This window comes from Pyxicephalus adspersus, chromosome Z (genome assembly GCF_032062135.1).
Source record: "Pyxicephalus adspersus chromosome Z, UCB_Pads_2.0, whole genome shotgun sequence".
Lineage (NCBI taxonomy): Eukaryota > Metazoa > Chordata > Amphibia > Anura > Pyxicephalidae > Pyxicephalus > Pyxicephalus adspersus.
In genome coordinates, this window is record NC_092871.1 from 79,798,617 (window position 1) to 79,812,135 (window position 13,519).

General features: G+C 38.2%; 1 protein-coding gene across 5 annotated transcripts in view; it reads right to left on the minus strand.

The window, feature by feature from the left end:
- Positions 1–13,519, minus strand: part of HUWE1 (HECT, UBA and WWE domain containing E3 ubiquitin protein ligase 1) — an 87,110-nt gene that overhangs the window by 15,846 nt on the left and 57,745 nt on the right. For all 5 annotated transcript variants that reach the window (XM_072429806.1, XM_072429807.1, XM_072429804.1 and 2 more), the window contains 15 exons: positions 11,900–11,995; positions 11,297–11,427; positions 11,050–11,218; positions 10,724–10,952; positions 10,075–10,253; positions 9,877–9,966; positions 8,787–8,941; positions 8,021–8,066; positions 5,913–6,191; positions 5,555–5,807; positions 4,640–4,773; positions 4,298–4,515; positions 2,096–2,384; positions 1,305–1,407; positions 192–735 (listed from right to left, as the gene is read on the minus strand). In XM_072429806.1, the coding sequence (XP_072285907.1) occupies positions 192–735; positions 1,305–1,407; positions 2,096–2,384; positions 4,298–4,515; positions 4,640–4,773; positions 5,555–5,807; positions 5,913–6,191; positions 8,021–8,066; positions 8,787–8,941; positions 9,877–9,966; positions 10,075–10,253; positions 10,724–10,952; positions 11,050–11,218; positions 11,297–11,427; positions 11,900–11,995 (2,915 nt within the window). The remainder of the gene's footprint in view (positions 1–191; positions 736–1,304; positions 1,408–2,095; positions 2,385–4,297; positions 4,516–4,639; positions 4,774–5,554; positions 5,808–5,912; positions 6,192–8,020; positions 8,067–8,786; positions 8,942–9,876; positions 9,967–10,074; positions 10,254–10,723; positions 10,953–11,049; positions 11,219–11,296; positions 11,428–11,899; positions 11,996–13,519) is intronic.

Here is a 13,519-nt window from a genome sequence, read left to right on the forward strand (position 1 = left end):
TTTTTTATTAAACCTCACCTTTTTTTTTCAATTAAATGGGCTAAAGTGGAGGCCTGGGCCACATTTTTTTCAGTGGTGTATAAAGAGAATCTACTTTATTTCAGGTTCCCCTACATATTTGCATAAAACACATTTTGACAGTACACATTCACCAAGAGGTTTCAACAAACAGCAACCTAAATGTATCTTACCTTGGCTAACTGTATTAGGGTGTCCAACACATGCCTGCACACCACAGGGGCAGCCTGAGGGTGGATGTGAACAGTAGAGCCGCAAGCAGCATGCTTCTCTGTGTGCTTGCGTCCCAGTGACCTCTGGATTTGAAATATGTTTGTTCTGCAACCAAGAGCAGCATCCATTGAAACAGAGAGCCAGGAGAGCTGATTTGAGTTCTTAGACTCCATTTTGTGGAGCAGTTCTAAAGGACGACCATCGTGGCTGGAAGAACAAGACTTGACAGCCCCCCTTTTATCAGGGCCACTTAAAGAGCTTTTGGGACTCTCTATGCAGAGTTCACTCTCACTGCTGCGTTGCAAGATCGACAGAAGGCTTCTGATAACCCAGTTTCGGGTTTGAGCATGGTAACAAAGGTTCCTCAAGACTCTGTGCAAACGGCTGGTGTTGAGTTTAGGCTCGTCCACAAAGAGCAGCACAAGCAAACATGAGAGAGCTTCGTGATCCAACAATAGTCGCCCTCGTAGCCGGAGCAAACTGTCCACATTACTGCCTGCAGGCCTGGAAGGGGAAAAATTGTTGGTGCAATTTCATCTACTACAATTGTCATCCTTATTGATTATTATACAGTATTTATATAGGGGCTCACATCCTAATGTCAATTTTGGGGGAAAGCCAGTTAACCGAACTCCATGTTTTTGGAATGTGGGAGAGCATTCAAACTCCTTGCAGATAGAGTGCTGGCCAAGATTCGAACCTGGGACCTAGATCTGCAAAGACCAGAGTGCTAACCGAGGGTCACTGTGATGCCTTTTACATTAACATTTCTACACGAATTGGTCAAACTTTCATATCTGAAATATAACATTAAATAAACCCTTACAATTAGACTTAGACAATGTAAACACAGCTATACACTGGACATGGAGATTTATCGCCTTGGGACACAGCACCAAAAAAACACTATGGAGTCATAATGTAAAGGCTTGTCTAAAGCAAAAGTACATAAACTGGGAAATACTGGCCAGATTCTTGGCTTTCAGTAAGGTTTCTTTTATACAGTATGTTACTTTATGTCTGGGAATTTAAGCAAACCTAAAGTAAATTAGTTATCTTATTAATTATTTTACCTTGTGTGAGTACTGCTGTTTCCCATCTGGAAGGTGCTTCCTCTCTGCACTGCCAGCCGAGTATACTGAACCCCTCTGTTACCACTTAGGCGACTTGTAAAAGCTGTGAAAAAGAACAGTGAAATGCAGGCTTTAGAATCTTACAACCTTTCTTTAGGCTTTACACGATTGTAAAAGACCTGAGGAATGGGTTCATAGTGTCTGAAAAAAGTTTATTTAAGCCCATAAGAGGTATCTCAGGAGCTAAAAACTTTATGCATTAACAGGCTTCTTAAAAAAGAAAACCGTACTTTAAGCTACAATACCCAAACTATTTAATTCTACCTACATATATTTTAATTATTTGCCCTGGTTCTGACTATTTATCCATCTTAGCTCAGTCACCTACTCATGAGAGATTTGGGCATTTCCTAGCCCTGGACCATTACACCTAGAGTGGTTTAAAACAGTTTTCTTTGGTAAGGTAGAATTTTATGCCTTCTTGTTAAAAATACTTTTCATAGCTGCAGATTCCGAAGTTCCTTTCCCTTTTTTATATTCTGGATATATGACACTAAAATTCCATATTCACCATGAACATACAGCTACAATTTATATTATACTATAAATAAAGCAGGCTTTTGCATGTAAAAGCCTGCTTTCCTTCTTTCCTCCTTATATTATAGAAATATTCAGACTAGGCTTATGTAACTTTCTTTGATATATAGGATATTCCTCTTGAAAACCCCCTCCAACTACAGCCACAAAATACCATTTAAAACTACAAACGCTGTTTATGAAATCTGCATTACCCGGACTTCTGAGGATAGCGGAGAGTGCAGAAGTGCTACTGTGACCAAAAAGTCTTTCATGCATAAGCTGTCTTTGCCGAGCCTCTTGTTCCCTACGCAAAGCCTGTGCTTCTGCTGCAATGTCAGGGGGCATGACCGCTAGAACACTGTCCTCCATGTCTTCTAGAACACTGCGGCGTAGATCTGATGGCAAGGTCTGGATAAAAGTAACTGGATCCATTGGGGTGTCCGAGGTGGTGCTTTGGGCAAGTTCGCGTCGTTGCTGTTCAGCCCTCTGCTGTGCAAGGACCTTTAAAAAAACACTTAATAAAACCAAGAGGTGCTTCCTAAACCTAAATAATCATGTACTAACATTACAACTTTTACTGGTTAAAAAAAATAAACAAAAAACAAACAAACAAAAAAATCACATAATGTGTATGTCGGGAATTTGTTTTAAAAAAATTGTTTAACCACCAGCAGTAATCCTGAGTCACCCTCGGTTGCCTAAAACTTAAACAAAAAAAAAAAACACTTAAAACGTGTTAGGTTGTTGTCACCCGGCGTCCTGCTGGTCCACGCAGGTCCTAGGAACACTTCCTCTTTCTCTGACCTCCAGACACGAACTGCAGAGATGATCTCTGGGGTTTCTCTGACATCGGTGCGGGCAGGAGGAGCGGCAGGAAATTCAAAAAATTTTGTATTGGATTCAATACTAAATAGCTGTATTGAGTCCAATACAAAGAAATCGTCATAGAATATATATATAACTATATTATAAATACAGTGGTACCTCCGCTTTGGAGTAAGTCCAACTTGGTATAAGTCCTGTTTTGGACACAACAAATTTTGCTTGGTATACAACCTTTGTGCTAGAACTTGTATGGGTCAAAATGTCATTAACACCGCGCGCTACCCTTATTTACCTCTATCGATACAAAGCCACGACTGCCCACGAGCGTCAGTACGCCAGTTGCTACCATTCAGTGAACAACCCGCGCTCTCTCTGTGAATTACATAACATCTCCTCCCTTCTCAGCACCATCCTAGTAGGCACTCGACTTTTCTCAGCAAGGTAAAAATTATTCTCAGTAATTTTCCTTTTATTTCTTATAGGAAAAATTTGTTTGGTATAAGTCCAAGGATCTGGAACAGATTAAGGCCTTATACCAAGGTACCACTGTATATGCTTCTGTACAGTTATATATTATGTTTCACTATTTTTTTATTTTAACATTTTTTTGTTCTTTTTATTTAAAGTTTATTATTAAATATTGGACGTATTTCGGTGAGTTATGCCTAAGAATTATAGCCTACATTGTAAAATACATTTTTTTTGCATGGAAATACAAACAAAATTAGTACACTAGGGGGGGTTGAAAAAAATCAGGAAGAACCCTAACCACTGTATTATCTGAAAATTCAGTAAAGTTATTGACCAGATTCTGTGTCAAGTGCTCCTTCAAACCAGAGTGTGGTATGGCCAAAATTGGGGTAGCATCAGCACGGGTACAAAAGAAAAAATGAAGAGCAGGACATAAATTGTTAAAGCACACCACGAAAAATAAAAAACAGTGTGCTGGGGACAAAACCCATAATTCTACCTAAAGAAGTGAGGTTATGAACAATTTTGTGAATACTATGCATCACTTCTGAGCTCAAATAGGAAAATTCAGAGTTTTAAGATCCAAGATAGGTGAATATTCCATTTGGGTTTGGGAAAAGTGACCAGATTGTCACAAGAATTGGGGCAAGGATGCTTTGCTCTGAAAGGAAGATTGGAAAGAGAAACAAGGGAAGGGACATGGAAGAAGACTTCAGTTGTCCTAATGCCCACAAAAGGTAACCATTATCCTTCCATCATAAAACAGGGGAACTACGATTTGGAATAAGTACCCCTGGCTTTGTGGGAATACCGGGAACCAAGTTTAGAAAGTCTCAGCAATAAAGTCAAGAAAAAATCTTCAACAATATTTAGACTTTAAAATAATTTAGCAGGCAAGTATAAAAATCCACCACTCCCATTCTGGAAGACTATATAAGCAAAGTTTAAATTAAGGTACTGCTGAAAGATATTACTTTGCAAATGCAGACAAAAATCACAATGTACAAATTGCCTAAGGCAAGCTCAGGGCAAAACAAACTAATGTAAAGCTTTGAACATCCTGATGAGGGAATCAAAGTTAATTTACCAGGATGTCAAAAATAAAAAAATAAAAATACCTCTTCCTGTATGGCTGGAGGTAATGCAGCCAAGAATTCTGGGCTGACCTCTGTGATACCAGCACTTCCAACAACAGGTGGAGGAATGACTGGCACAGCGGTAGGAGGAGCTCGAGCAGGAGGCCTGATACCCAGCTGATTTTGAAGCACCTCTCTGCGAATGTCTTCTGGAAGAGCAGCAAGGAAGGATGGGTCCACTCCCTCAGGTAGATTTATACCTATAAATGTAAGGGTATTATGGAACAATGCTTTATTAGGCGTTTCTTTTTAGCATAGTTGCTCCTAAAGCTGTTTAGAACTGTTTAGAAGTAACACAATGTAAAAACAAAAACAATATCTGACCAGCTAAAGGATCCTCCTCTTCACTACTTGTCGATGGTAGGGGTTCTTCCAGGATACCACTTGAATCACTTGCTAACAAGGCCACAGCAGGATCTCTGGTAGAGGGCAACTCACTTGATGGGGCTGCAGTGGAGCTGAAAGAAAAAACATTTAGTACAAATGCACCTAAAACACTTAAAACTAACATCACAAAGACAAAAAAAATTAAAGGAATAAATTCAAGTTTATAAAAGTCAATACAAAATGCTGTGCATCTTTGCAATACCTGCACATTTTCCTATAATTTTTTAAAGCACAGAAAAATATTTTAATGCCAGAAAAGCACTTGGATTTTAAGGCTTGTTGTGGGGTGACACTGCCGTCAAACCTTGTATTCAGCCTTTTTTCGGCCTGTTTTTTTGCTATGTTGTTCACTGGTTTAGGATGACAACAGTATTGTGTGCAAGACAATTAAAATTATTGCAAAATCAAGGCCTGCCGAGACTGTACATGGCGCCTCTCCAATAGTTTTAAACGGTAATCCAGCAAACAGCACTTGTCCCCAGAGTGGCAATATTTATTCCTCCATTGGATTTTGAACATGTCTACTTTTGTTTACCTTCACTACAAAATGGCTGATGTGAGTAAAATTTATAGAAAACAGATAATGTTTGCTTTCTGTAAGCTCACAAGCAACCAACAAAAAAAAAAAGATACCAAATGCAGCCACCACATTGAAGGACTAGAAAGCCATTATATAATATTTTTTGGTTTTTACATTTAGTTATCCTTTCAGCAAAATACCCTAAACCCTTACATGCTGCCACAATAATTCCCAAACCTATTTAGCCATTTACATACAACTGCAAAAACTAGTGATAAGTTCATCTAACTCTCCAGCAGGATTCTATTTTATCAATTTACATTGACTCTTACCTCTCATCACTGAGCTGGGATGTTGCTGCTTGACTTTCAGTTGAAATTGGAGGTTCTACAGGCTGCTGACCAACTGCAATGCTACTGGTGACTACAAGAGGCTGTTCTGGGTTTACAACTGCTGAGGCCTCTCCAACTCCCTCCTCCAGTAGACCGGATGCAAGGCTGCTGGTGTCCATAGGAGAGCCCTCCAGCTGACTGCTTACAGCCGTAAGAGCATCCGAATCTTCTGCTCTCTCTGGAGACAAGGAGGCTTTTGTAAAACAAACAAAAAAAATTAGTTGGCCTTTACTTTTACATGGGCAGACTATTAAAAAAACAAAAAACAAAAAAAACACATTAGGAGGAGTATACTAACTTATTGTTGGTGCAGGTGACAGCTCCATTTGAGTGGCCTCACCCTCTGCACTCGATCTTCCTGGTCCAGAATCTTCAGGTTCAGTTGGCATGAGCAGCTGCCCAGTATCTTCTTGTCCAATTTCTGCATGCAAACTTTGAGGGAGATCGGCCAAGGATGCTTCAGGAGGATGGGTACGAAGAGAAGAGTCCAAAGGAACCAGTTCTGGGCTAGTTGGAGTCCCCTCTGCAGAAGATGGGGCAGTTGGGAAGTTTTCAGGGCGGCTGCTAACGTCTTGATCTTGGATAAAATAAAGTACCAGTTAGACATGCAGGGAGTTGCACCTACAAGACTAAAGTTTTTAAGTGCATTTAGTTAAGTTTATTAAGCCCAGCATGAGTGTCATAATGGTTAATAATGTTTTTTTAAAAACCTAATGATATATTTCTTTATACATAATTGACAATTTAGAAAAACATATAGTTTTACAATGGCAACATATGTATTGACACAACAGTAGTTATACATACATTTAATATCAAACCTGCAAATGATGAGCTATGCAGGATTACAATTACATTTTAAGCTAGTTACCTAATCTGGTTCATGAAATTAATTAGTGATCTTAATATGGCTAACATGGTAAATGTTAACAGTTTTGAACATGTTAATAAGCCTGGAAGGGCATCTAACCATCAAACTGTATAAATAAGAACATCTGATGATCTTTGTGTTCACATTCTTGCAGGACACTGTAGTCTAAATAGCCGAAGGGGAAGGGAGTATTAAAAGCCCTGATAATTCAGGACTGGCAACCATCTTTAAAATGTCATAAAACCTACAATTTGGGATCACAATAGAAAAGGAAAGAATTATCTTTGCTCCTTATGCTAGAGCCAACAGTTCAAGTAGGGAAAAATTTCATGTTAATTATTTCAGATTTCTAGGTACAAAGTCAAAATTTTAATATAAATTTGCATCCCCCATCATCCACAGGTAACATATCAAATGTAAATATATATGCTGCTGTCACACTATGTTGCTAAATTAATACTCTGGAATGGTCCCTGTAAATTGTGTCAGCAGGTTTGTTAGATCAGCAAAGTCTTTGTAAGTTATATTAGATGTGCCATCTTACCAATCTTCTCTTTTAAGTGGTTGTGTTTGTACACAAACACAAATCAGTTTGATATTTGTTACTACATAAGATTCATTGTCATCTGTGCACTATGGATATAGAAACATTTTGTCAACTTGCAGAACAATTGAAAAAAATAAGCTCAGCCTCATCCTAATGTATGACGGGCTGAGTTAATTGTTTTTAGTGAGTATAATGCAGGTCACCCCCTCAATATCAACATGGTGTCAAGCATACCATGTTCCTTTCTTAGCTTTGCAGACAGCAAATTGGTTTACATTCAGTTCTTTTCATCCACCATAATTTTTCACTTAAAAACTACCCATGTTTCAAGTTTTATTAAACCAAGCTTAATTGTGAAAAACCATGCAAATTGTACAAATCTATTTGTTTTGAATTTACACAGGTGGGATTTACCACTGACATGATTAACCCTAACAAAAAAAAAATCTGAGCTCAAGAGAAATGAACAAACACGATGCTACATGTTTCTGATTTATGGTAAAAACCTATGCACTGAAGACAAATGTATTTGGCTATTTTACTCAGTGTAAAAAAAAAACTCTACCTCTGGGAAGGCAGTAAGCTGTATAGTTATCTCCGTGTGGGAGCAAAATATCCCTGCTCCCTAAAACAATACAACTTACTACCTCACCCTGAAGCAAGCATAATTATTTGAATGCAATTCACCTAATGTGCCCTGGTTGGTACAAGCTTCACATTCTACATCATAGCTTTTCAACAGAATCCAAAAAGATAGACCAACCATCGAAATCCAATAGGACTGTTGCCAAGAGATGCTGCAGGAAAGACAGTAAACTGTATAGTTATCTCCTAGATCGGGTGTGACCCCAAAACTATACAATCTACTACCTCAACCTGAAACACCCAGGAGCCTTCATATACACTCTGCAATAGAAAACTTAAAAGCAGCTGGGAAAAAAAACAAAAAAACAAAACCCAAAAATACAAACAAAAAACTTCTTATTACCTGCAAGACTCAGCTCAAATGAGGCATTCCTCTTAGCACTGGCAGCCTGCAAAAATCAAAAGTACAAATAAATATTACAAAGCGATTTCCAGCACAACACCAATGCACGTTTAAATTCTTCTGATCCTAATGCACCTGTTTTATTGCTTTGGTTTCTTTTTTCAAACTGCATATAGTAAAGAAAAAGCCTATATTTTGTCACCAAACTTTTAAAGTAGGAAATTATAATATATTCAGCACCAATCACTTATGGAAGTGTCAGATGTCTTTTCATCCTGTGTGCTCTTTGACAACTTCATTACTAAGAACACAGGGGGGATGTAGATATACGACTATAAACATGAACTTCTTGACTACCTAAAGTCTCAATCTGTATATACCAATATTACTACAAGACATTCACAGATATACAGGAGAAAGTAAAGTCCAGTTGTAACGTGTGTAGCGTGCTTGATCAGACAGAAAAGTATCACATTTTTCTGTACTTTGAGTTTTTGTTTTTTATCCTAGTGGTGGTTGGTATAAAATTCTTTCTTTCTTTCATGAAATAAATAAGGCAACAGTGAGAGAAGAGATTGGCATTATCATTGCCTATAAATGCTTACTCTCTAAACTAACTCAAACCAATATTTTAAGACTTGTGACTAGAACAATGTTTTAGTCAATGATGTCAGGTCTAATTCACATAATTTTTAGCAGCCAAAAACAGATCTCCATGAGGTCCATTAAAAACAAAGGCAAAAAACAAAGTGTAAAACACAAAGACCTGCACATTTTGCTCCTTCGATTCTTTCTCCTCTTTGGCTTTGTCAGCCATTTTGGCCTCCTCCTCAGCTAGCTGCTTCCTCCTTTTCTCTCGTCGCTCCTCAAGCTCTTCATCACGTAGAGCTTCCAGATGATTAATTATAGGAACTTTAACCACTATCAAGAAACAAATGACAAATTGCACTATAGTATCAATTCAATACAAAGAAAAATGTGTTTCAATTGAATATTTACACTAATTTACAATACAACACACTTTAAAATATCACTTAAGCACCACGCCATTAAAAAATAAAGCTTGCTTTAATATTTTGCTTACTGGTTTTATTCGTTTTAGGTAGAGGAAAAATTGAGCAGGCACAGCCTGTAAGAGTGGCATTGCTCCTCTAAACTCCTCTGAAGACAGGCAGTGCTGTATCACACACAATTTGTTTTTATGACAGGCCATATTCACTTTAGCTTTAGAAACATTCAGTATACTGAATATTACAAACGGTGTGAGACTGCAGGGATAATTGAGAAAATGGTCAAACTATAGACATGCTATAGATGTTAGATATCATGCTGATAGTAGATAACATGCTGCAGTAGACAACCAGGGATATGTCACACTGGACCATTAGAGATCTCAGCCATTATAGTGCAAAACATTACACAGAAAAGTTCAAAAGAACAGAAGGAGTCCTTGGGGCCATAAGTTGGGCACTAGGGACTAAAGGTAAATTCCTGGGCAATATAAAGAAAAAAAAAATTCTGCAAGAAAATCAGTGTGCTTTCACATTTCCTAAAAGGTAGACTAAATGTGGGAGAAAGACAGTTACAATTCAGAAGTTCAGGTGTGGGAGGGAAACCAACACCCAGAATCCCCTTGGATATGCACGTGTTCCAGATGGGAATCAAACAACCTAAAACTCAGAGCTGCAGGACAGAAAAGCAAACCACTTTGCCACAGTGTTGCCACAGTGTTGCCCCAGAGCTGCTAAATAAACGGTCACGAGATTGTTGATTATAGAAAACTCATTCAATATGTCACAAAACAAGAAGGGAAAAACCCAAGAGTTAGAAACCCGAAAATAAAAAATTTTGTTTACCTGAGACACAATCATGCATGCTCTCGGCATCTAAAACTTTACATTCCTCTGTCCATCGTGTCAAAGCTGTTGGAATGCTGGATAAAGTTCCTATAACAATGTAAAAAAAAAAATGTAACTATAAAATGCCAAACACATCAGATATATTACAGATTATTTCAAAGTAGGCCGACCGTTTTCACCGTCAAAGTTACTGACCTGCCTGGCTGGTTGCTGTACTCTGGTCATGAAAGAAGTCATCTAGTAACTCATCATCAGAGCGAGCTATAATATGAACGTCATCATTGCCCACAAGTAGGCGTGCCCGGCCACGGCTCTGAAGAGGAAGACTGCTGCTCAACTGCAAGATGTCTGCAGCAGCGGATGGGCCAAGCAACCTAAAATTTTTAAACATATCACAAAATCACAATCTAGCCAAAAGAAAAGGGGTGTGTAACTGTATTAAGTAATGATACAGTATTTATTCATGTATATTCTCTGAAATTGCACTTGCGATCACTGACTAAAGTATATTGACAAATTTCCTTTGCGTAGCTGTAAAAAAAAAAAAAAAAAAAATTCCCATTTGGCCAGGACTATCCGCAAGAAGATTGTATATTCTGTGTCTGCGTGGGTTTCCTCTAGGTACTCCGGCTTCTTAGCACATCCCAAAAACATGCAAGTTGGGTAATTGGCTTTCCCTCCGATTGGCAATAAAATCTGCACCAGTACTACAGAGTACCAGCCTTCCTTACTATGGCACTGTACTGGCCATGACATAAATATGCCAAAAATGTATATTTAAAAGGTCAAACAAAAAAATCAAACAATACAAGTTTCAAAACATAGGATCAGTTTTCTCACTTACCTTTGCAATATTAAAGGTGGGTTTGGTTGCCGGTTTCCAGGATAGTGAACATGTATGGTGTGGCCAGCATTTGCTGTAATTTGCCGGAGCGTACGCTGGCTTCTACCAATGCCTTGGGCCAAACGATTGGTGGAATTTCCACTGCCAATGGCAAGAGATCCATGGTCTGCATGACGTACCATTAGAGGATGAGTTGCAGGGATATTACCAGGTGAAGGGGGGATATCAGCTAGAAGTGACAAAGAACATTTTAACACATTATGAATCAAAGTCTTTGTGGACAATAGTAAAAAAAAAAAAAAAAAAAAAAAGAAAAAAATTCTTACTGCCACTGGAGAACATGTTATCAAACTCTATGATGAGATCATCTTCCCTGTCAAACCTCTCAAATCGTACAAGAGGTGATGAATTTACATCAGGAAAATCCTCATCTAGCTCCATCTCTGAGCAATCATCGTCATCATCTTCATCCCCTTCCTCTCCCTCTTCATCATCCTAAACAGACCATGACATTAAGTAACCAACAAATTGGAACACATTCCTAAAGCTATATCTATTTAGGACTCTATTTACCTGATCATCTTCGTCCTCCTCCTCTTCTTCCTCCTCTTCCTGACTGTCATCTTCATCTTCATTACTTCCACTACTGTCCTCTTCTTGAGTGTGCTCCTCCTCATCTTCTGGATCTAGGATGTTCATCGAGTCTGTTACAGTGGGAAAAAATTACTTTAGAATACATAAAACTCTTGTTATTTAAGAAGTGGTGACAACATAAAATAAATTCACTGCAAACAAATTATTTACACCTACACTTTCAAAGTGGTTGACTGGTCAAAATAAAGCCTGCTATTTTCTCCTAAGGATAGCAAGAAATCTACACATTCTCCAGTAAACATAAAAAATGAGAGAGCATATTCAAATAGACAAGAACATATTCAGAGCAGCATACAAGGGTGTGTCAGGCGGACAACTATTTCCTATATGAAAAATTAAAACCTTTTAAACCTTCTATTTCTACTTTCATTTTGAAGTAGGTTACCTGCCCGCATGTTATATGGGTCATTTGCAAGCAAAGACATGGGCAACCGACTAGTCAAGCACGGTTTGTAGCTAGTTGTATTAAAGAAATGGCTTATAAACAAAGATTTAAAGGAGTACCGTAAGGGTTTTACTAACCTTCCCTGTTAGCTTGGAGTGTGGACGCTTGGCTCAAGTTTGTGGGAGCTTCATCCATTAGCACATCTTCCTGTGATTCATCTTCAACACGACTTACTACAGAAGGGAAAAAAATGCATATTTGACCACGGTTCTCTTTAACTATCAAAAATACAACAGGTGACAATACAAATACAGGTGAAACCTACCCAATAGTGACATACATGGGACCAAAGATTTGGCACGTTTTAACCCTTTCATTCTCTAATTATACAAAAATATGCTTTGATAGTGATAATAACACTGCATCACAAAAACATAAATGGTGTCTGCTACTTGGTCTAATCCATGTGTCCCATACTAAATCAAGTGCGCTGAATGTAAATCTGAAGTCCTGCCTAGAACGTCAGGACCTTAAGGTAAATTACGTGTATAGACGCGATTAGCTACACTCTCTCGTTCTGCAGTTACTATGTAATATGTATACATACCTAACCTTTGCCTCATAGTTCCATGACATTACAAAAACATAGTTTTATGTTGCAACAACATATACAATTAGACATAAATCATCCGAGTCCTTTTTCAACACACATGTACACATGTACTGTTTCTTTTTGCAGAAACCAGCAGTAGTCGCCCATCATGTTGGGGTTGCACCAGCCTTGATATTTTGTTATGTTTCCATAACAGAAATATATTGGTGGAACCTTTCCCCTTGTTCATCACTCACATCATCCAAATTTTGTGGGAAGAAGTCCAGATGGGAATGTAAGAAATGAATTTTAAATGATATTCGGCAGCCAAGTTAATGGTATGCTGTTAGCATGTTGTTCACGAGTTCAGCATGGTTTTAAGTTTGCTGGTTGCCCAGAAAGTTTTGTGCAACTAGCACAAATGAATCCTAAGCAGCAAGTTCAAGTGGGTTGAGTTTGTCTATGAATGTGGCATCACGCATCAAATCGCGGATTTAGGGACCAACAAAAACGCCTGCTTTCAGTTTACCATCTGTTATAACTTTTCCAAACGTGTCCTCCAGATACTGAAAACCCATACCATCATGATCTATTGCAATGGCAACGTTTTTCATTAATCCAAGTTTAACCTCCCCAGCGGTAACCCCAAGTTTGACTCGGGGTAAAAAAAAAAACAAGCTGAAAGCGGTAACCCAGAGTTACACTTAGGGTAGTTAAAAAACAAACACTTACCTTGTCCCATAGGCGTCCTCCAGGCTCCTGCCATCCTCCAACTGCATCTTCTTCGTCGATCTGTCCCTCGGTGAGTGCGCTGACGTTCCACAGGAGTTACCAGTGACGTCAGCCCATACAGCCGCCGCTAGGGGTGCAGCAGGAATTTCAAATAATTTTGTACTGCATTCAATACAAAAAAACTGTATTGAATGCAATACACTGGAATTTTTTATGTCTAAAAGCAGTACATTGTCTTTCATGAAAATGTATTTTACAGTATAATATAATACTATGAGTATAATAAAGTTTGAAACGATTTGAAAAATGTCAGTTTATTAAAATAATTTTTTTTTAATGTATTTAATTTATTATTTTGACATGATTTTGTGTTTCAAACTTTATTATACTCGCAGTATAAGATTATACTGTAAAATCAATTTTCATGAAAAAC